This window comes from Oculina patagonica, chromosome 1 (assembly GCF_052425735.1).
Source record: "Oculina patagonica isolate OP01 chromosome 1, crgOcupat, whole genome shotgun sequence".
In the NCBI taxonomy this organism is placed as follows: domain Eukaryota; kingdom Metazoa; phylum Cnidaria; class Anthozoa; order Scleractinia; family Oculinidae; genus Oculina; species Oculina patagonica.
This window is the reverse complement of record NC_135758.1, coordinates 22115205-22142244: the sequence shown is the minus strand read 5'-3', so window position 1 is coordinate 22142244 and position 27040 is coordinate 22115205. Positions and strand designations below refer to the sequence as shown.

General features: G+C 36.8%; 3 protein-coding genes across 3 annotated transcripts; 1 reads left to right on the top strand and 2 right to left on the bottom strand.

The window, feature by feature from the left end:
* Nucleotides 1-1071: 1071 nt before the first annotated feature.
* On the bottom strand, nt 1072-18101 carry LOC144637090 (uncharacterized). The gene is made up of 8 exons (XM_078496274.1): nt 18091-18101; nt 6823-6889; nt 5897-6392; nt 4987-5204; nt 4213-4438; nt 2827-3141; nt 2230-2324; nt 1072-1831 (listed from the first exon to the last, which is right to left on the bottom strand). Exons 3-8 carry the CDS (start codon nt 6351-6353, stop codon nt 1670-1672), a joined length of 1473 nt encoding a protein of 490 aa, XP_078352400.1. The 5' UTR covers nt 6354-6392; nt 6823-6889; nt 18091-18101; the 3' UTR covers nt 1072-1669.
* Nucleotides 6991-10704, top strand: LOC144641802 (PCNA-associated factor-like). Its single transcript, XM_078500828.1, has 3 exons — nt 6991-7144; nt 8933-9082; nt 9824-10704. The coding sequence occupies exons 1-3, from the start codon at nt 7108-7110 to the stop codon at nt 9964-9966; spliced, it is 330 nt and encodes a 109-aa protein (XP_078356954.1). The 5' UTR covers nt 6991-7107; the 3' UTR covers nt 9967-10704.
* On the bottom strand, nt 11397-26734 carry LOC144637840 (casein kinase I-like). The gene is made up of 11 exons (XM_078496963.1): nt 26305-26734; nt 26130-26170; nt 25948-26017; nt 22467-22615; nt 21396-21630; nt 20810-20895; nt 20354-20438; nt 19930-20078; nt 19428-19544; nt 14602-14822; nt 11397-13244 (listed from the first exon to the last, which is right to left on the bottom strand). Exons 1-11 carry the CDS (start codon nt 26486-26488, stop codon nt 13184-13186), a joined length of 1398 nt encoding a protein of 465 aa, XP_078353089.1. The 5' UTR covers nt 26489-26734; the 3' UTR covers nt 11397-13183.
* Between the last annotated feature and the right edge of the window lie 306 nt (nt 26735-27040).

Below are 27040 nucleotides of genomic sequence, written 5' to 3'. Positions count from 1 at the left end.
TGGCAAGTTGGCCTCGATCTCAAGTGATGAGACATTAGAAAGCAATTAATTGCGTCACAGCAACGTCAACAAAGACAGCGTGCGCAAAAACAATTCATGAAGCCGAAAACGCTAGTCTGTAAACAATTTTTGTGTTCGACGGTAGGAAAACAAATCCTAATCTTGTGGTGGCGTGTGGTCCCGTGGCTGTCCAGTGAAAGTCGTTTTATGTGTCGTTCTATGTATCTTGGTTTGTGGCAGGTTGGCTAATTAATGATGTCGCAGTTTTTTTGCGAGAGACCCTGGGAGCGAGGTTGATTCGTTCTAACGATCTCCTTCGGTTTGCGTTTGCGAGTTTGCCCTGTAAGTTGTGCTGAAAAATAAACGTTTCGGCAGTCCTCCTTTTAACAGAAGTAAAAAAATTGCTGTGCTGCCTCGTGCACTGTTGGATTGAGATTGTTTCTCTGATAGTTTCGAGTGATGTTGGATGCGCGCTTTATGTTGCACACGCTGTCGTTTTAAATTTGTATGACGATATAAACAGTCGTGTAACTCGGATTACGTTTGCTAGCCTTATTATGTGTATCTATCTTGGGTCGAACGCACTCCAATAATCTCTGATTATTACTAGTTTAATTGTAAATTTATCATTATCATTTTTGGCAATACTGTTTGGAATTTTACAGCTTGGTGTGTTTCTGGGAAAATGCTGAAGGTACTTGCCATTCAATCTGACAGTCTGTCAGCCAAGGTTCTGTCAGATTAGTTTTTTTTTTCCTTTATGTAGACTTCGACATGTACTTAAAAACTCATTAATAATCATGAAAAAGAAATAAATAGTTGGTGTCTTCTGATGCCCTCGCCATCTGGCCCCTCTTTTGTGCAGTGAGTCCTGGTTTGCGTGTCGGTTCAGTCTCACCGCGGTTCTTGTCACTCTCTCTCTTAACATTACATAATACCCTCACAAACTGACCAGGAATGACTGCACAGATCATCAGTAATGAGACACAAGGGTTGATACTTAAAGACTTCACAGTATTGTTATTACAGAACAGTTTTCAATGCTAACAGCCACCAAAACATGCCAGTAGTGTAGCAGCTCTTGTAAGCTCATAATTCTACTAGTCCTTTAGTGTAGCAGTTGCTATTGTTTTTGGGGCTAGGGGCATTGTTCCTTTTGTTTGTTCTATTGTTCTCTCACAGGGTAGCCAGCCATTAATGTGGAGACCTTGCGAAAGCTGCTACCTGACCCAAACACGTCTTTCAGATATCAGACAGACCAAAAAGTTGGAAATATTATATTTTTATACTAAAAAGTTGTGGAATCCTTTTTACTCTAAAGGATTAACACCAGACTGACATGTACCAAATTGTTGACAGAGAGTAAAACACACCATCTTATATTTATTTACAAAATAATAAAAAAAGATTTTATTTAAAAGTGGGACAGTACAATATATGTGCATCTCTACTTTACATTATGTTCTTTACAGTTGCAACCATCCCTTGAGTGTAATGAAAGTACACAGTTGTGTAACTGTAACTAATTCTAGCAGTACTAAACAGCATCTTCTACATGCATGTTGACTGGTACAATACAGATAAATACTTGTTCCTGGTGGACACACTTTATCTGACTTATACAAACTTAACTACTTTACATGTTTGAAGAACTTGTACTTGACAACAATCAAACATAAGTATATAAGGTTCCCAGTGGGACAGAGCTGCGCTGCAAGCTGCCAGCATCAACGCTTCTTCTTGAAGTCCTTTTTGGTGTGTACGTTCTTTGGTGTGTTGTGCTGAATTCTCTTTCCTCTGGAATTGGAGGTTTAATGTGTGATTTTTTAAGCTGTTGAAAGAAAAGAGAGATTGTTTTACACTGTGGTACCATGGTTAGTGCACTACTAGACTCTAGATTGAGTGGTCTGGGTTTGAGCTCTGGCTGGGGTAACTGTGTGTTGTTCTTGCCTTGGGCAAGACACTTCACTCCCATAGTTTCTCTTATATATACCGGTTGTATAAATGGGTAGCAGTGAAATTTATTTAATGCTGTGGGGTAACCCTGCAATGGACCAGCAACCCATCCAGGGGGAAGTAGACATATTCCTAGTCGCTTTATGCTAAGGTAAGGTCTGGCCTGTTTAACCACTAGGCTCAAAAATTATGCAGACTTTACTTGCAGTGCTTAGCATTTACATTGTATGAAAGCTTTATTCAATTTATTCTATGAATTAGATTCCAACTTACATTATCAACAGCTACAGGGTTGGGAATGAGTTTTGGAACACCAGCATGTGATGGAAAATCACTCCAGCTTGTTGGCATGGTAACAGGTGCACCACCTAAAGAAAATAAAAGAATCAAATTACAGTTACTACGAACACTGTGCACTTATGTACAACATGTTACTTTCAACTTATCAGTGGTTACTTCCGGGGAGGGCGGGGCTGGGGTAGGTGTACCGCAGCGCCAAAGGGTATGGCTGTTGAGCTGTAGAACAGGGGTAGGGTTTCTGTACTTTGGTCATCAATTAGGTACAATGCATGGATATTCGTCAAAAAATTACTTTTACGAAGAAGAAAAAGTGTGAAAATTTAAAAGTGTCAGGAATTTAAAGTCTGAAATAGGGTATTGATTTTTTGGTCAAGTCTCAAGGTAGGGAAAATCACTTATTTTGATCTGAAATAGCAAAAGTCAACAAAAGGGTTTCAGGAAGTGTGCTGCTCACCCCCACCCAGGCAAATTCTTGCAGAATATCCACCCTGGAATTAGTTCCTTATAAATTGGCTGTAATCATCCATAACATGACTAAAATATTGGAATTATCCAAACTCAAGTACTTACTGTAATAATCCAACGGGATGCTGCTGTTCGTCGTCAATCCTGGTGCAGCTTTCTTGTAAGGGACTGATATTGCTTTAAAGTCAGACTTCATTGAAGTGTCGTAAAAGCGTGCTCCTCTTGCCGCACCCAGATCCACGTGTGATTCAGTCCTCAGATGAGAACCATCGACTATTTTATTTCTAAATCCAAGTGCAGGCTTCCCATAGAAGACGTCATTGGTAGTTACGCTGACTCTCTCGTGAGATCTTAATGGATCCATGTCTCCTTCAGGAAAGCTGCTCTTTCCCATGTCAAGGTTGGCAGAAATATTTTTGTCTGCAACAAATAATAGCACCTACTGTTAAAATTTTTCAGAAAAGCTATTATTTGTTAATTTTGTTCAAAAGAGTTTTTTGGATCTTTTTATTTAAGAAGGCAAAACACAATGTTCAAATATAATTCACCACTTTGTTATCAATGAAGAAAATATTGCATTGAGTTTAAGTTTAATCTGTGGTTTGAAAAAGGAAAGGTCTAAATTGAATATTTGATGGCCAGCAAAATCTCTTAATATATTACCGGTAATTACTTTATGTGAATGAAACCCCAAAGTGTGGCCATTTAAATGAAAGCTATATAATTTCTACCATAATTTTGCCATATACTGTCAATTCTTCAACTTTCCCAAATTATTAAAATTTTAGATAAATTTGTCAAAATTTGTTTTTAAGGTCCTTTCAATCATAAGATCACAGAGACCCAGGGGGGGGGGGGGGCATTCAAAAAAGTTTTATACAGGGAGGCTCCGCCCCGAGCTCTGACCCCTTACCCTTTTATATACCATTTTTAACAGAAATTGTACCCCTTTCGTATACCTTTTACTGAAAAAGGGTACCCCTTTCATGTACCTAAAAGACATGGAATAGACTTAGAACAGGACGTTTTCTTGTCATTTTCATGTAGCGCTTAATACATTAAAATAATACAGCCGTAAATGACGTCTGTTCGAAATATTTTAATTAAAGGCCCTTTTAAATGCCTAAATGGCAGATTTCCATACCCTTTCGTATACCAAAACTTGAAAAATCCCTACGCTTTCATACACCTTAAGCCTGAAAAAGGTACCCCTTTCGGGCGGAGCCTCCCTAGGCCATTATAGGGAGTACCCCCCCCCCCCGGGCACAGAGAATAGTAGGTGATTGTGGAGGATATGACATGGCAAATCCTGCAGTTGTGAGAGATGATTGAAGGCAATCCCAGAAGTGTGCTTCCAAATGATCGCAATTTTTTTGCCTGCAATATTTCTATGAAAACTAGGCTTATAATTTTTATAGATTTCTTTTGTTTTAAAGCCAAAAAATCATTTCATATGCACTAGCTAGAGCTAGTTTTATCAGGTCAGCTTACTGGGCATTAAACGTGAAGGATAAGATTCTGCTGCAGTGGTCCTCAAGTGTCCAGGAACACGCCTGTCACCCAGTTGGAAGGTTGTTCTCCGTAGTTTATGGACAGCATCTTCTCTGTCAAAAGGTGTGAAGTCTTTAAAGCTTGGTCTTCTGAAGGATTCTTGTTGGGTTGAAGTCAAGTAATTACACTTTTCCTGATCACCTTGAGGAATGCTTGATCCTCTATCCTGTTATTTATCAAAAAGAGTTACTGGTATAAAATTACTGAAACTTTTAAACTAAAGTATAGAACCAGGACCAATTTGCTCACAGTTGTCAGTGGCACAGTTAGAACTGTTGTTGATTTTATTTCGCCAAACAACGGCATCAAAAGAAAAAAATGTCTGGATAAAATTTCTGGTTTCAACAATAATAATATTTTTTTCAGTGTACAAATATTTTACACTTTCGCAAACACTGCAAAATGACTGCCACAGGTCAGGCTGGAGTACCTGAGTGTTTAACAGTTTAAATCAAAAAGAAATATATATAAAAAACTATAATTATTAATAATTATTTTCAATTAAAAAAGTTATTTTTTCTAAAAAAATATAATTTTGGTAAATAAGGCCGAGCAAAGAAAGAATACATTTTGAAACCAAGATCCAAAAAAAATTAAAAACAAATTAATTTAGCGGAAACTCTGCAAAAACTATGCCAAAAGATGAATTTTAATGATTTCCTCAAGAAAGTAATAACTCTTAAAACATTCACTTTGATTTTGTTATCAACTTACCCTCAAAGCAGGATCCATAAGCTGTTGTCTCTGCAGATAGCGTCCAACAAACTCTGACTTGGTAGTTGTTGTAAATTGTCCCAAGTGGTGTGTTCTTGCATCCCCAGTTATAGTGGGTGGACCGTCAACAGGCTTCACAACATCTCTTTTACTCAGCTGTTTGCCTAAGAACTTACTTCGGTAGTCTGAGTGTGGCCAAAGCTCTTTCTCTTTGTCACCTACATAACAAGGTCCAAAAGTCAATTAATCATTTTAAATATTTGAACTGGGTGCTTGTTATGGAAGTTTTTTTGGCTTGAAGTTTATCAATGGTGTTGAAATTAATACACATGTACAGTACTTTGAAAATACATATAAAAATGAAATATAGAGGCCCTGCCAGGGGGGTTCTCGCTTCGCTTGTCTAAATTTGAAAATGTTCCGTGTCGCTGTTTTATCGCTCTTCATGTTGCTGTCGGTAACTAAATTGAAGGAAAATTGCTTGTCCTTGTCGGAATTGATTTTTTCCCATAAAGATTGTTGTTTGTCGCAATTTTATTTTATGTGTTGTCGCTACTTTTTGGGCCGTGTCGCTTGTCGGAATTAACACTGGCAGGGCCTCAACATACCATTAAAAGTCTGGTGTTTACTTGTTGTAAATTATAATGTTTATGGGTGACCAAGAACAAGACTGTTAGTCGACAATGGGTGAGGGACCGGGGTGAGAGACAAAGCCCATGGTCCATTCTCAGTCAATTGCCATCTTACATGATTGTAACCTTGCAATCCAACTAAATAATTTTTGTTGAAGTTTAAATAATAATACATGTGTGCAGCCAGGACCATGACTCAAGTTGTCCATAGAATAGAAATTGAATAGAACTTTATTTTACGTGGCACTCCACTGCAAGGCTGAGCAATAAAAACACACCTTGTGGAATATAGCTTCGCATCCAGTCACTTTTTCCTGTGGCAGCCGGGTTCCTGGCTTCATCAAGAGGTCGAACTGGATAATACTCTTTGTGCGTTGTCTGGAATGATTTCAGCTGTCTGTCAGAATCCATCTTGAAATTCGTTTTTGTCAATGCATATGTGGAATTTGCATAATCCTGTTTCCCAATACTTTTTTCAACAAAGTGACCTCGAGTCATGGAACACTTATCATTATAACGGTCATCTTTGTGCATGATTGTTGCAGGAGAGGGGGAAGGTATGCGTTCCCTTTTAGTTAGAGGGAGGGGTGGGTAGTCCTTTTTAAATGTACTCTTGTACACATGTGGATCCTTATTTGGTGCCCAGCGATCCTCATGGCTGATTGTAAAATGAGAAGCGACCAGGAATTCTGAACCTGTTTTCTGAGGAGGAATCTTGTTCATCAATTCTGTCATTTTGTTTTCCTCAAATCTTCTAAGATGAATTGATTTTATCTGCAACAAAAAAGCAAGGATAATTTTACAAATAAGCTCAAATGACAAGACCTTTTGCAGCATTAGCAACCTGTAATGGTACTACAGTAATGATATTACTAGAACAAACAAAACTAATGAAATGTACAAAACCATTGAGTCTTTCACAACATTTTAAATATTTGAGTTAACATAAATAGTTTTATATATCGTATTCAAGGAGGAAAAACTGTTTGATTACCGAACTGATATGAACTTCTATTTGATGGAAGCAATAACTTGAAATTGATATTGAAATTGAGTACACAAAGAGTCTCTTGACTCATAAAGGACTACAGCTGTATTTGCAAACTACGCAACTGGAATGTGAGCGTTTTCTAATCATCATGCAAACTTTCCGTTTACTACAAACGATCGATATGAAGTTCAACATCTCTTAGTATAAACTTACCAGTTTAGAGGAAGCAGCAACAAGGAGAGCGTTAAATAAAGGTCTTCAAAGTTTGCGAATCAAAGTCATCAAATCAAAATTCACGCTGCAAATGGCTTCTATTTTGCCTTCACTCCATGAGTTGCCATGACAACATTAGACTTCCGGTCACTGATTAGCCTCGATGTCATGTGGCGGGAGGCGTAATAAAAAAGGCGCGAATATTCGAAGGAAGACATTTTGATTTCTAACTTTTCCCCGCTCTACAGTGTTTAGTTTGTTTCGAGTTCATCTAAATAGAGCAAAATGGTACGAACGAAAGCAGATGGCGCTGGAAGGAGAGGTGAGCAAATTAATTGCGTGCAAAAGATTGCAATTCGGCCGAGCAATAATAAAAGCCGTCGCTACGAAGCGTGAATCGAACGCATCATGTTCATTTCACTCGATTTGCTTTTGAATTCGGTTTGGATCATGACCTTACTTACAACTTAAGCTTAAGCTTAAGCTTACTGAAAATCACTCTTTGCAGAACCAAATGCACCGGTACTTTAAATTTCTGGCATAAAAGCTTACATGAAAAATGAAATTCTTCCTTCTTTTATATCTGAAATGATGCTTGAAGTGAATTGAATCTAGATGAAATCAACATGCAAGCTTAGATCAATTACAATTAATTACCAAGTTTTGTCACTAAGACTCTAACTATTAAAAGTATTAAAAGTTTGACGATCTTGTTTAACTCTAATGAACACTTACTGTTACCAATCAAATCTGTCTGTTCAGTCGTGGTTCTAAAATCGACGATCTTTTAAACAGCACAAGGTATCGTTTTTGACGCAAGTCTGTACATTAGCGTTTTTTTTGCTTGAAGTTTGGAAGCGAAAATGTTTAGATGGGCTATTAAAGAAATTCACATTTATATAAACGCACAAAGTTTCCTTAAAATCGTAAAGAAACTGAATTTAGATAATTTATAACAGTTGCAATCGATTACGACACAAATAAATGTGGAGGATATTAACTCGGCTGAAGAGGAACGCTTCAAGGCGGCCATATTGGAAGTAAATATTTGCATAAAATGTAGAACTATTTTCCCAAAGGAGAAAAATCTCATGCTTGGGATCTCCAGAAAAGTCGTCATCAATGAGTGTAAAGGAAACATGTAAGAGAATTGAATTCTAAAATGCGAGTAAAGCCTTTTTTCCACCAAAAGAACTTACCAATTTGAAATTCAAGGGAATGAATAAGACAAGGGGTACTCCCCCAAATAAGGCTTGTTGTACCCTTTGTAGTCATGGTGGGGATGAGAACTGATCAATGTATGTGTTTGAGGGTACTCCACTCGCTCCAATACCCCACCCCTATGCTCTCCTCTGGTCCTTGGACTGCCACATTACTTTGTAACCATTTAAATCAACCTGTCCACAACTGTCACCAATTATTGAGATACCAGTTTAAGTAAGATTAAGCATGTTTTAAATTTCTGGGGACTGGCTACTAAACCCATAAGCCCAATACATTTTGTGATTCACTAGCCTTTGTCAACCTCCTCCCCTGAGGGGGAAGGGTGGATCCCCAAATGTGAAAGGGATGGGGATGCTCCTCGTCTTGCTTAGGGGTGTAAATAATGGATTTTGGTCTTGCTAGGGTGTTCAGGACAGAAATATGCCAATATTCTTTAGCAGTTTAATTAAGGTTTTCCAACTAGCGTGTGTGGCAGGCGTTTTTTTCCCTCGCTCTCTCTCTCTCTTCCCAACTCCCCTTCCCTCCCCTTTCGCGCCTGCTATGCGGCTATTTTCCAACAAGCATCCCTGTCCCGTTCATATGGGAGTCTCCCCCCCCCCCCAGGCAAACCCTGCCACTCCTTTCCCTTAATATACAGCTGTGTTGTATGCGGCAGGTTTCTTTTACAGGTCACATTCCACAGGTCACAGCACAGGTCACGGTGTTGCTGATATTAACAGCCTAAACACAGTCCCCTAGCCCTAAACAGCTATCCCCAGTGTTCGGTGACACTATGTTGCCTGTTAATATGTCAGTGCACAGTGACCTGTGCTTGTGACCTGTGGAATATGACCTGTGCCCGCCTGTGTTGTATGTGCCTGAAGTTGAAATATTGTTCTTGTTACAGCTGTTGCTGCTAAAGCTCCTCGTAAACAAGTAGGAGGTGGGTCATCATCAGCTGCAAGTAGTTTTGGTTCACCAACTAGCTCAGGAGGCAAGAACAAGTATGCTGGAGGAAATCCTGTAAAATGGTGGCCATCTCCCAAATGGCAAAAAGGTGCTATAAAAAAAAAAAAATTTGAATATCCATTAAATGGTAACATGTTATTAATTCATCATTTAATACTTAACATTAGACCTACTTATATAATTTGCCAACATAACAAATTCAACCAATTTTCAGATTTCCACACTTTTTAACCAAATACAGAGAGGTGTGCAGGTCAACAGATTCATTAATAGGTCATCAAAAGGATTTTATCACATTAAGTTATTTTACAAAAATATTTTGTAAAAATATGACTGACTTTTCTCCATTCCTTTTCCTGTGCATAGTTGCTCATCAGAAAGATTTGTCAATGATGTTATTTTCTGAAGAATGAAGTGATTAAGAAGGCCTTCCAAGGGGGGAAGCTGTGTTGCAATGTCGCATGTCCCTGAGAACTGATGACACCTAGCCAAGAGCCTTAAATGTCACTGTCATTTTTTCCCCCTATTTGTCTTGCTATCGCATTGTGTCGCTGTCGCATTTCAGTGCTGAAATGATGTCGCTTGTCGCTGTTAAAATGCTCCTGTGTCGCCAGTATTCAGGGTCATGTTGCTTGTCACTTTTACCCCATGGAAGGCCTCATTAAGTGTTATTTTCAATCAAACATTTGTTGGTATGCATTAATTTTACTTTCCCTGGTGAGGAGAGGTACTTTGTGACAAAAAACCTTACACAAGAATTCATCTCAAAAAATTGGCAACAGTGCCACACAGTGTTTTTTAAACACCACATGTATTACTTCATTTGCAGGTATTGGAGATTTCTTTCCCAAAGAAAACCCAAGTAATGAAATTTCACCAGAAAAACCTACCTCATCAGTTGCAAATGAACGTCCAGGAACTTCATCTGAAGAACAGGGGATCGAAGGAATTGAAGAAATTGTTGAGGACTAAAATGATAATCTCCACTTTTGCTCACACTGTAAATATTTGCTTCTGTATTAGTATAAATGCATTTTGGTATATTGTTTCCATAGGGACTATTTATTCTGTTAACTATCTACAGAACTTTCTACATGTAAGTTTTACTTCATTTACTTTCAGCAGTCTGTTACAACTGATTATGAGACTTGTTTCAAAAACTTTTGATAAGTTGCCATAATTGAAAACCAAGGGAAATTCAAACCAGTATGGATTGTATAGTTATTGATACAATAACTAACACTACAATATTATTTTTGCTCTTGCTTTAGGCTTTTTGAAGACATGGAAAGTTTTGCAATCTTAGGATTTACAATAGCAACGATTATTTTTATGAAAATGTAAATTAGTGATAAGTTGATTAATCAAAACTGGGAAGCAAACTATTAGAGAATAGATTAGTTTACTCAGTAAGTGCAACTCTTTGTTTGCAAGAGTTATGTGGACTTTTTCTTCACTGCTCTAACTTTGGGACAGTTGCCTAAATTTTGAACAATCAATATTCCATACCATAGCCTTTAGGTTAGGTACTAAATTTATACAAGGACTAATTTTTATATTTCCCTTTGAATGAAATATTATGCAGATTAATTTGATAAATTATACTACTGTAGTTAACAGTAATCTGGAATATATATATATGTTGTAGATTTAAAACATTATATATTTTGTAGGGCATTTTTTGTGAATATTAAACCGTGTTTTGCTAAATGTGTGGCTAATGGTGCCTACAAAAATTTACAAGTATACTGGTAGTTTTTTATGGGTGTTTCATCTTTTGCATCAATTAAGAAGTGATCCATCAATGCACCAGAAGTTTTGTTCAAACCCCACCCCCCCCCCCTTCCACCCCATCAACCACAAAGGTCCACCTAATTGGGCAGCGAGGTTTTAAACGACTCTCGGAAAGGAGAAATGTGGACCTCGACAACTTGATTTTTCAACATTTCCCAGGGTATAATACCCCTGGACCCCCCTAGACACATGCGCCTACGGCACTCACAACCACCCATATGCAAAAACCTGCCTACAGCCCTACTAACTCAGGTGTATAAATGGGTACTGGAGAATGAAATGCTGGGGATAAACCTGTGGTGGACTAGCATCCCATCCAGGGGGAGTTGAACTACAATCTTGGACAAAACTAGTCGAAACTAACACATTTCACGCATTTTTCACAAATGTCCCGACTTTCAAGCGGGTAAAAAGATTTTATCCCCCTCTCCCCGTACTCAATGTTGTTTCTTGAGGTTTGTGTTCGACAGGCTTTGTTTTGAAACTGAACTCTGTTAGTTAAATTAGTGGAAATTTCCTAAGTGTTTCAACAGTTTTGTCCAAGATTGAAGTCCTGGTCACTTGCAGAAATACAACAGTCAATTTTTCACAAACCCAACAAAGCAAACTGAGAAAAAAGGTTTATCTTTTAATAATAATTAATCATTTAAGTATACAAAGATTTCAAGAGACTTTCTTTAAATGTTTTTTAATGATAAGGAAAATATTTTCCCCTTAGACTGTACAAACCAAAATTAATGATCTCTAAGTAAATTGACACTAATAATGGATACAGTGAATTTCTGTACAATTACAAATCAGTGAAAAATGGACACGTGTACTGTCTACCTTATGTTGGCTTGAATTATTCCAACAAATGTCTTGTGATTAGCAAAAATGGGACTTCTAATTAAGAATGAATTTTCAAGGGAAAAACTAATTATAGCAGTAAATCAGAGCAAAGGAACGATATATTCCTCTGTAATGGCCAAAAAGTCTCCGCAAGTCAATTAAAAAAACACTCCACTATTCTCATGGCACAATTTGCTGGGATATCTTTTGGCAAGATCATTGATTGCAAAAAAAAACATTGGATAGTGGCTTTCAGATTCTGCTTGGCTTTCACTATAAAAAGAAAGGATCTCCTGACAAAAACCTTATAATGCGAACAAAAACCACTAACAACTCCTTACATAGTGTTGAGGAGATACACATTACAACAGAAAATAATCTAGTCAAGACTAAACTTCTGTTTTGTCAAAGTCATCACCGAAAACCAAAGCAAGAGAGGCAATTCAACCATCCATGATACAAAACAATGTTCAATAAATACAACCAAATTAATTTTCAGAGCTTTGTTGGCCAGATTACAAACATGAAATGGGTCAACACAACTCTTCCAAAATTGGTACACTGAGATCATGTTTATTTATAGATACTCCATCAAAAGGTCAGTTTTTATTATAAAAACTGATTTCCACGAGGAGCTAAGAAGTTTTAAGAAGAAGAAAAAGACTTACACTAGGTGCTTACGATTTGCAAGTGGACGGTGGATGTTGAAAGTCTCAGTAAGATCTATTATTTATAATTTATTGTGATTTCAAAGCAAATGTCATGTAACTGCTCACTATCATCAGATTGCAGAAATGTTTTCTGTGTTAGACAAACTTTGAAGCCAAGGAAATGGGAAAGCATCTATGATCTCCCAGTATTTTCTCTATTTTCTAGAAATTAATGCCCAATTTAGCTTCTTATACTACACGTAGCTCTCAAGTCTTACAAAATAAATAGAAACAAGACAAAACTTGCACTTTCTCTGCTCAAACACCAAAACACTTTAATTTTGTCTAAAAGCGAGCGAAAGAGAAGACAAGAAACTGAATGATTTTAAAATGGCCAGAAGAGACTGAACAGAAGTGTAAATAGTGTTAGTTGATCAAACTTTATAAAAACTTGACTTCAACTGGATCATTTTCACTACAAATAAAGCTGACCAACAGTCTCAGTGAGTTTTCTGCTGTGTTTATGTTTTGCAACTTTGTTTGAAATATATTTTCAGTTTCTGGTTTCAACCACAGAAAACAGTCTGCTCCTCAGTCCACCAAGTAACATACATGTACAAACAAACTTCCACTGTGCAAATTTTACGGACGGTTGATCATCTTTAATTAACTTATTGTTACAAATAAAATTATTCACTAGATTAAAATCCTTCATTATTTTAACTAGACTTTCTTCTTAATTTTGTGCAATGTACTGAGCTGCCATGGAGTAAGATGAACCAAGGTCTGCTTCTACATTAAATTCCATCTCTTTTCCTTATAAAATTGACCCAACTTTCTACAAAAAGTTCTAACATCTTTATCCTTATGCTACAGAATTTCGGACAGAAACCAATGTTGAGCCTGGGAAAAAATCATTTGTGTCTTGCAACTGGCTGCTTCTTCTTCTTTTTCCTTTTGAAAAAGCAACAACACCTAAGGAGACAAAAACAATATTTCTTTTACTACACTTAACATTTACATACTGTAAGTGATCTAATAAACGCCCGGGGCGTCTATTAAATTTTTGAGGTCCTAGGGGAGGCGTTAAATAGATATGAGGTGTTTATTTCAATTTAACAGCAACAACGTCAACAAAACAGATAAGATAGGTACAGTGCTGGAAATAATTTTTCTTACTTAACAGGACATGTGTCCTTCCAAACTTTTATTTTGAACGGACATATTAGAAAATTGGTCGGACATTACTTCGCATTTCAAATCAATGTTTAAAATTTTCCAAGACATAGTCACATAAGTTCTCGGACATCATGTCTGAACATATTGCAAAATTGGCCGGACATTTTGGCATATTTGATCCGACAATGTCCAATGGCCGACAGTAATTTCCAGCACTGTGGGCAGTTTTCTAGTGGAGTAAGATACATAACAGAGGTGGTGAGTAGGAGACTTATCTAATCTGCGCTAATGCAAAACTTAAAGATGTCATGCATAGTTCGATATTGACATTTTAATCATCATCGGGGTCAACAATGTTGGCGTTGTTGGCCTCTTCAATGTCCAAATCAAGCAAAACACTAACTTTATTGCGTGATTTTACTCTATGGAACATTTCCTTGGTTTTTGAGATGATTCTTGGAGGGGGGTGTCTATTAAACACGGGGCGTTTATTAGAGAGGGGCGTCTAGTACAAACTTCAGCACTTCAGGGCAGGGGTTTATTAGATACGCGGCGTTTATTTGAGAGTGGGCGTTTATTAGATCATTGACAGTGTTAAAGGGGCTTAGTCACAGTATTTTAGGTAACTCTATTTATTTTTGTTTATTAAGAGCTCTAAACTTTAAATTGGCAGAGTAAAAGTCTATCATTGGCAAGATCACGGCCACATAACAAACAATGATGATTTTTTCATACGAATTGAGATAAGCTTGAAAAAAGTTGAGCCCACGTTTTTCAAGTTTACCTGAACACAATCCTTTTTAATCTTCTCTTTTTTTGCCCATCCATGCCCCTTTTTGGCCTTTCTGTGTTTCGTTTGAGTTATTCTACAGTTTTAAGCGTTTATTGTTAGTAATATTCCAGTTAATTCTATGACCAGTTGGTCAGTGCCGAAATTGCCTAAAATTGCGTGACATAGCCCCTTTAAGCATTAATTTTATGCTGTAGGCCACCAACACTGAAAGTCATTTATTATGTTGAACCTTCATATTGCATTGTTGAATGTTTAATAAACCACTTAAAACTGTCACAAACTTTGAACTCAATGCCCATTAACACCAGAGGAACAAAAGAGATACAAAGTGTGATAACATCAAAATGTATCGATACATACTTTGTTTCCTCAACAACTTCAACTTCTGGTTGTTGTTGTGCATGTAGAGGAGCACCAGCCTTTACATCAAGACGGCTTTCGTCAACAGGGCCAAGGTCTCCATTTGTTGAGCTCACCACTTGTACAGACCCCCCTAATCTGTCTGTAGTTGGGTTCAAAAGGCCGGAAGTCTTCAGACCTTGTGAATTGTCAGCCCAAGCACCTTTTCTGTCTTGGGCAGACTAGAAAACAAGAGTTAAAATCAAATTTAATATGTGAATGTACCACTGAAAACTGAAAATGCAGTTGAACCCCACTATTTTGAACCATGAAGGGAAACAAAAAAATAGTTTGAAATAGTGGGAGCTCGAAAAAGCTAATAGTAAATAACTAAAGGGCAAATCCAAAGGAAATGGATTTTAGCTCAAAATAACAGGGAATTCAAAATAACCGAGTTGGAATAAGTGGGGTTTAACTGTACTGCCTAGTGCACTATCAAATTCTTTAGGCTAACAATTTGAAATAGTCCAGTTTTGAATTTACCAAGACCGCTAAATAAAAAGACTTAAAATGCATCTGTGGGCAATTCCACATGAGAGGTGTAAAAATCAAGATTTTTCAAAAGATATTTCAGATGGAATAATGACCTGTGCTTCATTGTAGACATGTTATAGTATACAGAAAAACAACTTTTACTTTGTCTGTGACAACAGTGTTTTTAGGGGGGTCCCCAAAGTACGGGTTTACCTTCTTAATAATTTACAATGTCTGTGATGCACATTTTTAACTAACAAAAATCATACTTTTAAAATGCTAATGAATACAAACAATTATATAAGGAAAATTCTCTCATTAGAGTTGACAATTAACTGATAAAGACTTCATCCAAAATATTTTTAAAAAATAGTAACAGTGAAGTAAAGTTCTGTCATGGACGTTACGTAACGTCCATGTAATTTTGCACATTTTTTTTCTCTCCTTTAGTTATTATTTGAAGGATTCTTAAAATACTTCTGCTGCTTTGTAACTTATCAAAAAGAAACATTTTGATGAAAACAAAACTCTGGTAAACTGTAACATTTTTTAACTAACTGCAGCAAAAGTTGGTCATGGACACTATTTCATGGATGTTACACTTTTTGCAAAAATGTTGAAAAAAAGTCAAAACTTTAACAAAGCCTGTGGAAAAGGTCAAAAATAGTTAGACAGTATAGCAGTGGGCAGTTCTTCCAAAAGACAGGCTTGGGTTGGTAAAGAGCAAGCTCATGGTAAAAGATTTGCTTAAAATGTAGGCTAATATGTCATGTAAGGATCATGAAATGTCCTCAAAAATTTAAATGAGCATTTCACAGGTTTTACATTAACTAGCAAGATAATTTCATTTCCAACTGCCAAGAAATATTGTTTACTACAAATGCTAGAGTCCCACAATTGAAAAAAAGTTTATTTATTTGGTAAACTTGAAGAAGAATTCGCACAGTGTAACGTCCATGACAATTTTTGTGACGTCCATGACGTAACATTTTTAGTCTCCAAGAAGAACTGTCAAAGGCAATGGAGGTGAAAACAAAATTTTCAGTTAACAAAATCACTAAATCATATTGACATGGAGATGATATTTTAAAAAAGCTTGGAGGTTCACAGGAATTTTAAACTAATGCTAATGCACTAAATTATGTGGTTGATTTTTATGTAACGTCCATGAGAGTAGTTTTTCTCAATATTTCCCTGGCACAAATAAGTCAACTGGCAAAAGGAAATAATCAAATTAACACACTAAGGTGCACAGACTTGTACATCAATGAAAAGTTGTAAAACTTTTTTTGGTCCTTAGACAATGCAATTAAGTTTAAAGTTCTAAAAATTGGTCTGAATTGTAACGTCCATGACATGGAATTGCCCCTGTACAGGGTAAGTCTCGATCCAAAAACATCCACAAGATTATAAGTGACAATTCAACTACAGTTCTAACAACATTATGTATTTTATTCTTGGTTTTCATGTTACGTCATAAAATTCTGAAATCAAAATTCACTAGGCCTACTAAATTTTCGTTGTCATAAGGTAGGTGTAAGATAAACTAAAAATATATCTTTTTGCAAATTTCCAGAACGATAGTGTCATTCGTTTTTTAAACAGAGCATTTTGAATATTTGTGACCTAACACGGGAAAAGAAACCGCGGCGTACTTCGTCACGGGTTGTCCTAAACTGTTTAAGGTTTCTTTTGTGGGCCGCTCTCCTTTAGGTCTTTTTCTCGTTCGCGAACTCGGGAACACCGGTACGCGAATTTTCAAGGGGTTTTGTGTTTCGTGTGGGGGCGTGCCTTCCGCGGGCGGCGTGCCTTCCGGGGTTCGTCTTGATCTTTCGGTGCTTCTGGACGGGGGGGGGCGATGCGCTTTCCGTGTAACTTTTTTCGGGGTCGTCTCCTGTGAAAAAAAAACGTTCTGCTGCGGGCCCTCTCTCTTGTTGTAGGTTGGGCCTGGCCTAATTTCTTTTTTATTCGCGTTCTCCGGGCGAGATCTGCGCCGCATCCTTTATTTTATCGCTCCAAATCACTTTTAGCGTTAATTATGCTTGTCCTTTATGGTGGATTCCGTTTACTTCCGTCCGTTTTTTCCTTTCGCGGATTTAGTGTACGTTTTCCCGTGTGAGGTCACATTTGGGTTCTCCGTCGTATGTGACATCAAGCTGTTTTGTTTGAAAAAAGGCCTTTCCTTTCCATTTTCAGCAGATTGAACATTTCAGATATAATAATAAAGTGGCGTTTATGTGAAACTGTACTAGCTCAGGAGCCAAAGATTGCCGCTGTTGTAAACAGAATTGAGTTCCAGATGGTTTCTCTGACATCACGGCGGCCATATTTGTGTCCCTCGGTAGGACAGTTATGGAATCTCCATACTAAGCTTTATAAATTTGCGTGGAAAGGTTCGGCAAATAACTCGCACACGGTACACCGCACAGACCTGAAACTTGGAGAAATAGTTTATCTATTTATCGTCTATAATATTTGAAATTCATAGCTTCTGTAGTTGAATGGTTTTGAATTTATTTTTTGATTGCGTGACAGTGAAAACCAGCAATTTTATGCTTCAACACTTATCTGCTGGTATTCATTATGTCTTCAGAACAGACTGAAAAATGTCTCCTGGGAATCTGCTTAACTGATTTTATTTTCTATCACTTTCAATGCATGGAAATGCAATTCATTTACTTAAAAACTGCAAAAGTTTTAAGAGCGAGTGGACGCGCGCAAAGATAAACAAAGCAAGCTCGCGTACTAAAGTATATTTTCTTTTTACCGAATGAAAATATTTTTTCGATGCAAACAAAGCGAGGAATTGTGTAAAAAGGAATACCACATACAAATAAAACAGAACTCTTTAATGACTGTACACTTGCCTTTGTTGTTTGGGATATTTGATTCGATCGGCCATGGTTTTTGCGTGACTATAGTGACATTTAGATGAGTGACATTATGCAAGACAGCCGTTTATTTAAGCATACTCAGTCGAATCAAAACTGAACAAATGCATTTCTTTTCAATTACAAAATAATTGTTTAACGTAAATCAAAAGTTTGGCGTGACACACAATAAATTTAAGCGAAGAATATAGTTAGTAAGCTTTACAATTGTTGGCGAAAAAGGCTAGGAAAATTAAACGCTAGCTTAAGCTTAAAGAGTTTTCTGTGTTCACAAAATTATAAATCAATGTTTCACCCGCATTTTTGCGTGGAAAAATAAAAAATCAAATCAAATCCATTGTTTGTTTTTTTATTCTGCAGGATACATACTTCATAGACGACACGGATCGGGTTTCATGAGTTGCAAAAACAAAGTGATCACTCAGCTAAGATAGACTATAGAGAATTGTCCTTGATTAAAATCTCTTTTATTTGCACTAAATTAAAAACGCTTCGGATAAAATACCAGCAACAGAAGGAAAAATTTTAAATCTATAAAAAGCGATTTGGGAGCTGTCTGGGCATAAACAAATATCAACATGTGTCAGAATTTGGATACGCATAATTAACTCTGTAAATGAGCCGCCGCTACGCGCTCGGCGAAAACATAACTTAAATCGCCTACAACAATCAAAATAGCTTGTTCAAGATCTCTTTTTAAAGCTCTCAAGAAGCCCTTAATTTTTAATAAATATAAGCGAAAAATACATCGCAAAATACTTAAATCTGCAAAATGTCTGTAGTGGTTATCGGAAGTTCAATCACAACTCAATAACAAAAGGATACGTCCACAACTCCATTCGCTCAAGGTAGGTTAATTGCGCTATTGTTCCAGTCATCTCACCTTTTTAGGAACGAATAAAACCGAAGTTGTGCGACACGGTTTCGGCAGCTACCACAACTTATACCCAAAGGAATAAATGGAGCCTTCAGACTACAATTTCCAGTGGTATTGCCCATTTCAGAAAGACACAAATAAACCGCTGTGGAGTCGTAATGTTGTAATCAACTTCATTTCGAATAATGCCGTTGCCTCATTATTCCAAACTATCAGTCAACTTTTTCGAAACTAGAAAGCTTCAGTTCTAGACTTATATCGCTTCTGGGCGATCGAGTCAGTTTCCAGTTGGCTTCGAAAACCGGTTTTCACGGATACGCCACTCGTTAGGCTCATAAATATGCACGAACCCCACTCAAGTGGGGTTCGTGCATATGTAATGAATTACACACTTTGTCCGTCGTGAAGCTGTCATGGTGAATATTTTACTTCATATTTAAACTAACTCTGCACAGATGTCTTTTTATTCAGCAGTCTTGGTAGACTTGAAACTTGCCTATTGCTATTAACTCCCTCAATGGATAACCAGATAAATTTGATCATACCTTGTTTGTTCCAGAGGTGGACGTAATTCTCTCATTTGCTTTCTGTAATCCAGCAGGAAGCTGAGAATCTCTTTGATTGTGTGGATCTGAATGACTCAGGGAATTAATAGGGCTTGGCTGTGGGGATTGCAAATTACCATTAGCCAAATAAACCGAACAGTTACTGATTTATCAGCTAGACAAACAATCATGCAAATATTTAACAAACAATGTTTTAGCAGCTAATAATTGATAATACAAATGCAAATCATATAAATCTCTTTTCAGGTTTTGCATGCAGGAGCATAAAACATGTTGGGGGATGGTTGGCAAACATGTTTACGTTCAAGGGTGCAAAAACTGTTGGCCGACTGTTGCCTATTTGTTGGCTGACAATTGGCTAACAGTTTACCAACAGGGTTTTCTGGAAGTTGTTCTAGCATTCTGTGTTCTATACAACTGACCTACAGTAATAAATTTTCCTTTAACAATGTATATTAATCACGGGTGGTTGTGTACTTACAATCTGTTTGTGCGTCCAGTCAAATTCCCCATCCTCGATAAAACCTTTCCTTTCAAATAAATCCTTAAACAACTTTCTTAAATACTCGTAATCTGGGGTTTCAAAGAAATCGAGTCTGCGAACATAGCGTAGGTATGTGGCCAGTTCCTCTGTGATGAAAGAAAAGACAACATTTGTAAACACCATGTGATTTTAATCACTCTAACACATAATTATTATTCAACAGCTGATCTAACTGATTGAAGAGATTATGGAATTCAGTAACTGGCTGGCATTACATTTTGTAAAATATTAAATTTATGAAGACTTGTATGGCTAGGAGGCAATGATAAGTTAGAAATAATGGCATCAAAATAATCACTGTTTAACAAAGGTGCCCCCTTTGTGTCCAATAGTTTCAAATGGGATGAATATTGCAGTGTACCTGGGTGGTTTTCACAAAGGACTTCAATGGGTGTGGCACGTTTTGTGTCTCCAATCTTTTGGTATCTTTCCTTCAGGGTGTCTGCCTGTTAATAAAATCACAATTTTAATTCATCTCTCTACATCTACATTAATAAATGAAAAAATGAAATTAAAATTTCCTGCAATAATATTACCATTCATTGCTGTATCATTCTACCAAAATTATAGCACAAAATAAAGAAACTAACAAATACAGTGGAAGCCTGCCTTACGGTCACTTTTTCTGTCCCGGCAAGCCACCATTTTTAAATGCGCGCACTGACCACAGGTGAAATTATTTGCAGTAGGGATGCGCAATGCAATACTGGCGAATGACCTTAAGCACCTCCTTCCCCTATATGTGTGGTTAAAACATTGTTTTACTTGTGTTTGTATTTACTGAGCTACTCTAACTGGAAGGTTAGAGTTAACTTACTTTAAGCCCCTGCCAAGGAAGGCTCCCTCTCAGAAAGTACATGAACATATGCCCTAGTGCTTCTAAGTCATCTCTCCTACTTTGCTCTGAAAACAATAAAGATCCATGTATTAAACATGTTGTAAATGCATGTCAGTACAGTTGTCACTGAAGATGAAAGGCTTTTAGCTGGTGGTTTCTTCCACTTCACGTCGCACGAAAAAGCATGTTGCTAAAAATTTAAGATGCAAACATCTATAGATATCCATGACAAATTCAAACAACGAGTGGCCTTCAAACTGCATCTATCATGCAACAAAAATATCAACTGATCACTTTGTATTGACATTGTTTGTCACAATACTTTCAATTAGTTTTCAGTTGTCTAGTAACTAGAGAGAAAAATGCTAACATGCACTTGTGACAAAAATCGAAAAATGCGACCGCATACTCTGCTTATTCAGTAGCGACATACGTTAGTATCAAACCCTGTAGTCTTCAGTGGTAAACAATGATAAATCATACAGTCAACTGACTGCTTTGTTTTAGGGTGTCAAATTATACTTAAATAACTCAACAACAGAAATGCAACATTTGGTTTGCCTACCTTTGCCTAAATGCGTGTTTATACTCATGTATCTTGCTGTTCCTGTTAAGCTTTTGTGTTCTCGATATGGTATATGTTTTTTAGTCTCTGGGTCAATGTACTCCTTTGCAAGACCAAAGTCTATAATGTGAATTGTTTTCTCTTTGCCAGAGGATTTACGTCCAATAAGAAAGTTCTCTGGTTTAATGTCCCTGTAGATCATATTCTTCGAATGAACGCATTCAAGTCTTGAAATCTGTAAAGTAAATTGAGAAAATATATTTTTAATTAATACAATGTATTATTTTTTTCTTTGACCTTGCTCAAGGTAACTTGGTTTTGAAGCAAAACTTGTCCATGTTGACTTAGATGAATACACAAAGAAGACAACAAAATTAAAAAAAAAAAAATTAAAAAAAAATTCTGCACTAAAAAAATGACTTGGTGGAAATTGGCTGAAAACTGTTTAAAATTTGCGAGTATTGTGCAATGCCCAATTTCTTCTATGAGTCGCCTGCAAGTCTTGGACTTGTTTTGCTGATTACAACTACTATGATTCCCTGCAGGCGCATCTCACAAAGGAAATAGGACATTAAAACAAGTCAAATACTGATTTTATACAATGAAAAAACATGTATGTCATATTTGTGCAAGGATGAACTCTGCTGATGTTCCAGACACATTTCCACATTGACTTCAGTGAACAATAATTATTTTACGTTCTTCTCAAAATAGTTAGCTTGAACACAAAAAAAACATTGCTTGCTCAATATGTTCTAGCAGTTCACACCACTTAGTGGTGATGATTTTATGTTTACTAGTAATTCCCTAAAACATACAGTACAGTAAACTCTCTCGCAATGGAAACCTCTACAAGATAGACACCTGATGTTGGTCCCATCTGTACTGTTTTTCAGTCATTTTACTGTAACTAAACTTCCCATAAGAGACACACCTCTGGCTTTCTATTCTAAGATGGACAGTTAAAGCTGGTCCTTATGGTGTCCAAATTGGAGAGAGTTGCCTGTACACAGGATGACTTATTTACAAGTGTAGGCTCATTTCCAAATAAAATAAATTCTTATCACTTACTAGCTGAATGGCAATCATAAGCACTGTTTTCAAGCTAAACTGTCTGTTACAGAGATCAAATAAATCCTCCAAGCTTGGTCCCAGAAGTTCCATGACTAAAGCATTGTACTTCCCACATGGGCCAAAGTAGTGCACCTGAGGTATCCCCTCTGCAATGGATTAAGTAGTAGATAAAATATGAGTGGGAGATCTCTATGGGCGTTTACAATGGCGAGCCGATAGGCGAGCCATTGTTAACGGCCATACAGATCGGACGCAAATATTTTATTCTACTTGTGAAATGAAAACAATAAATTGAATGCAAAGTATTGTTATACGAATACTAATTAGCTGAGCAGGAGTTTGTATTGATAGTTAATAATATTGTTTGATTTGTATAGGGGTTTACAGTTGTGTACATGTGATCTGAATACTGTGCTGGGATTGGTTTGCACCCTCATGAATAGTTAATGAATTTTACAATTAAAAATACAATTCAATACATGTATAACCAAAGGAAATTCTGTAAAACTGTATCAGCCTCTATGTCCACCCACCCCCGCCCACACACAAGCCAGAACCACGAGTTGCAAAGGGACTGTTATGCAAACCTTTAAATGACACAGACATTTACGCATGTCTACAGTCTTTTTCTTGCAATTTTTTTAATAAGTTTCATTAGCATTTAAAATAATATTTTTAACAAATAGAACTGAGATGTCCAATAAACTCAGAATCTAAAATGCCAAACAAACACATAACATTACAAACATTTTAAGCTACAACAGAAGATATCACCATAATTTTGTAGACTACTGCGGTACATATTTGAGGTGAAACTTATAGTTTCATACTTCATTCAGAAACTACATGTACTTCATTATTTTACAATCAGTTCTTTGATAGGTGTTTTATACATATAAATATAAAAAAAAAAAAAAAAAACCTTTATAATATTTTAATATTTACACCATCTCTCTTTTCTACCCATACTCCTTTCATCTTTCTTTAACTTTAATCCGGAAAAGTTTACTGAAATAGCTGTATACAGATATGAAATACCAGATAATATAGATATGATAGATATGATAAAATCCTGGTGTGTTATGCAGATCAGGGTTTATCGCTACATGAAGTCTTGTCCACTAAAGGTATAAAGGAACCTTCAAACAGCTGCGTACACTCAAAAGTTTCCCTTCCTTCCAATCTCAAATATTTATTATGAAGTGTCTGAATATCTTGAGATTTGGTTGTCATAAAATACAGTTTCTATAGTTAAATGGACTGTCACCACCATAACCTTGTTATCGTTTCCACATAGTTATCTTGGCTTACTGAAGTACTATGCATGCTTCTTTATGTTGCAATGTGTACTTTTCCTTGTTTGATCAAGGCAATAAATATACAAAATGCAAAGTGATGGATTTGGGCAAATAGGAGCATTGTCAGCCAATGGTTTTCTTTCTACACTGTAAGTATTATCCATAGCAAGGTAATAGCAAGCTTTGGATTGGACTACGAGTACAAGATTGAGTGTTGATTGAGTATATGTGTGTTTAAACCTTGAACTCAAGACACAGCCACATCATCAAAATGAGTCAAAATTAATGTATGAAACAAAAAATTGCAATTATAGTGCTAAAACATTTTTGTATTATCCTGCATCTGTATCTATACAAATGGGCAAATGAAGACATCACAAAACATGCACTAGACAAGCAATGTTATCTTTTTTACTAGCCTAAGAAAGGGCAGTGAAGGTGTTAAACCTTTGCTATTGAATCATAAACTGTAGGTTACGGTGTCACTTGCTCTGTGCCTAAGTCGAGTTGTCTTGGGTATGGTGGTTTGGTTTAGTTTACAAGCATGGCTGAGGAGTTGAAATCAAGTCTACCTTGAAACAACTCCAGTGAAAGTAGTCAGAATGGGACTTGAACGTGGGATACTCGGATTTCAAGTCTCGCACCCTAACCACTTGACTACACTGCCTCCTAATACTAGCTACACATGAACACACATCTACCCAGTATCTTGAACTTGGTTATCTTGAGCCCTTGGCAACATTATAACTTAACACAAACCCATTTCCTTTGGATACTGTTGAATGGTAATTATGGGTAATCTTGGACTCAACATTCTCATGGCAATTTTTCATAATTTCCCTCTAGTGTTTGGGAAAGCTGGATCAGTACATACTGTACTTCAAAACCACACCATAACTTCAGACATTTACATGTAGCTTGTACTGTGCCTGGTACTCTAGCATGCTTGGTTTTTAAAATCACGAAAACGAAAAAATATTGATTACAATGACGGAAAAATAGTGAAAGAAAACATTTGAGGTCTCTTTTTGGTTTATACACAATACTTATCTGAACAGACTGTTTTAAGCGATAACAATGTTGAAATCACAAATAATAACCAAAGAATAAGGTCTTGGAAAATTCAATAATCAAATGTCACCTTAAAAAGAAAAGGGCTCATCAAATCCTTTGAGGTGAGATCACAAAGTTACCATTACAAAGACTATGTTATTTACACACTGTTTTATCAAGTCACAGTGAACCAATGAAAATAACCACCAATGAAAGGACAAATCTTAGGTGAACCAAAAATTAGAATACCAAAAAGTCACATAATTGTCAAATTATTAATGACAATATTGTCCTCAATCATTAAAAATATTTTCGAAATAAATCAATACTTTACCGATCAACCATTTAATACGAGATCCAAATGAGTAATCCCACATCTGTTTGTTCTAACTCCCAGTTTTAAAAATACAGTATATTAAATAGGGATGATGAATTACCCATTTTATTTTACCCGCATTTCGCTACAAACAGCACTCTGCGATTAACATGCAAAATCGGTGTATTTAAATGTACTTTTCTTGAAAGAACGAGATTTCATTATCTCGGCTGGGTTCTGTGTTACAATCCACATAATTGAAAGGGAACTTTTATATTTATAAAATACAAGGGCAATTTTTTCAAGGATAGCAACGAAAACTGACTTGAATATTGCAAGCAATCTACCGATTCCTAAATGTGTGATAATTTACAACCTTGACCAAATACGAGAGGTTTTTAGTTTTTATCACTTATCTCGAAAATTAAAATGTACAAGGATTAGGAATATTAATTTTAGGAGTTGGTATAGCCTTGCAGTCCCATTGGAGAAACAGATTTGGGGTAACCGGCCGGGTCAAGTAACATTTTGAAAGACCATGATAATAAACATGTGATAGACTCTACGGAAGAGAGCAAAAACTGAAATACATTAAGTCTTCTTTAAAGAATAAAAAAAAAAAAATTACATTATGAAGAATGAAACAAGCTTGATGTTTTTACGCTTGGCTGTCCCTCATAATCAACAGCCCGTCAAAGAAATACAATGGGTCGCTATATATTTGGCACTTCCTGCAAGCCGCAATCAACTTCTTGCGACAACACTGAAAGTTTTTTTTACCGTATTCATGAATAACTAAAAATGAACTTACCAGCATTTCCAAGCACCTTATAAAATCGGTATTCTAAATGCAGCTGCGGTGCCCTAGATTTCATAGGTTCCTGTCAACGAAAATTTTCGATATTTGCCATCAGCTAGTGGTAATATATCTTTCCTGTATTTCGTCATGAAAGCTTCGGACGGCAGACAAAAGTAAAGTTAGTTACGACTCACCAGTTTGATGGCGACGTGCTCGTTGTTGTACAGATTTTTACCTAATAAAAATGGAGAGTCAAAAAGTAAGTAATCAAATCGTTCTACGATAAGACTCGAAGCCGTAATGCCGTTAAAAAGGCACGGCATATACATAACAAATCCGCAAAACATGGTCGCCTACTCAAGTTCCTACCAAGTCGGAGTTCACCGAAGTTTCCGCAGCCAATCTTCTTCCCAACGCGAAAATTTGGTCCAACCATCATTACCCCAGAGCCAGAACCAGAGCTATTCCTCGGCGAATGTATACTACCTCGGCTTGGCCGAGAAGCTTTTCTGTCTCGCTCACGGTCGCTCTCCCTTTCACGTTTGGACTGCATATCGACGACCGCCGCGATACCCCTGGTCTTACGATGCCGTCGAAGCGATGCTTAAAATCTCTTTCCAGCCCAACTGGAAAGCCATAACGAATGATTCATTCTGTTCTTAACACGTCGCCCAGCACTACATTTCACAACTGTAAGCTTAAAATCATCAAAAAAGGCGAACAAACAGCGAATTTCCTCGGCGGTACACAACCTCTGGTAAAATTTCAAGTCTGTTAGCTCAAGAAAGTTGTTGAACACGCAAGATCAAGGAGCATGCATTGCGAGCCGCGAACCCAGGTCGCCTGACCTTCAAGTGGGCGTTGTCCCCTAGCAACCTTTGTTCAGTATTTTCATGGACAAACAAAACGTTCGACGTTTTCCAATATCATACGCAAATTTTAATCTCAGCTAAACGTTTGAATAATTCGCTCACATAGGAGAGTACGAAGCTCTTTTAGCTCCTTTTAACTGAAGTATTATTTCAAAAAAATTTTACCAACCAGTTTTTTTCTGAAGACCGAAGTACATTTAATTTTTGTTGATGATGTTACCTGAATATGTCTT

Excerpts from the sequence above, each read along its gene's own strand:
- LOC144637090 (XM_078496274.1), bottom strand. The coding sequence starts at position 6,353 with ATGACAGAATTGATGAACAAGATTCCTCCTCAGAAAACAGGTTCAGAA. Across the intron at positions 5,205-5,896 it reads GCGAAGCTATATTCCACAAG|GTGACAAAGAGAAAGAGCTT; the intron begins GTGTGTTTTTAT and ends CTTGTTATGTAG. Across the intron at positions 1,832-2,229 it reads ACCCTGTAGCTGTTGATAAT|CTTAAAAAATCACACATTAA; the intron begins GTAAGTTGGAAT and ends TTCTTTCAACAG.
- LOC144641802 (XM_078500828.1), top strand. The coding sequence starts at position 7,108 with ATGGTACGAACGAAAGCAGATGGCGCTGGAAGGAGAG. Across the intron at positions 7,145-8,932 it reads AGATGGCGCTGGAAGGAGAG|CTGTTGCTGCTAAAGCTCCT; the intron begins GTGAGCAAATTA and ends TTCTTGTTACAG. Across the intron at positions 9,083-9,823 it reads ATCTCCCAAATGGCAAAAAG|GTATTGGAGATTTCTTTCCC; the intron begins GTGCTATAAAAA and ends CTTCATTTGCAG.
- LOC144637840 (XM_078496963.1), bottom strand. The coding sequence starts at position 26,488 with ATGCAGTCCAAACGTGAAAGGGAGAGCGACCGTGAGCGAGACAGAAAA. Across the intron at positions 22,616-25,947 it reads TAAGGTGCTTGGAAATGCTG|AGGGGATACCTCAGGTGCAC; the intron begins GTAAGTTCATTT and ends AATCCATTGCAG. Across the intron at positions 19,545-19,929 it reads ACTGGACGCACAAACAGATT|CCAAGCCCTATTAATTCCCT; the intron begins GTAAGTACACAA and ends CAATCCCCACAG.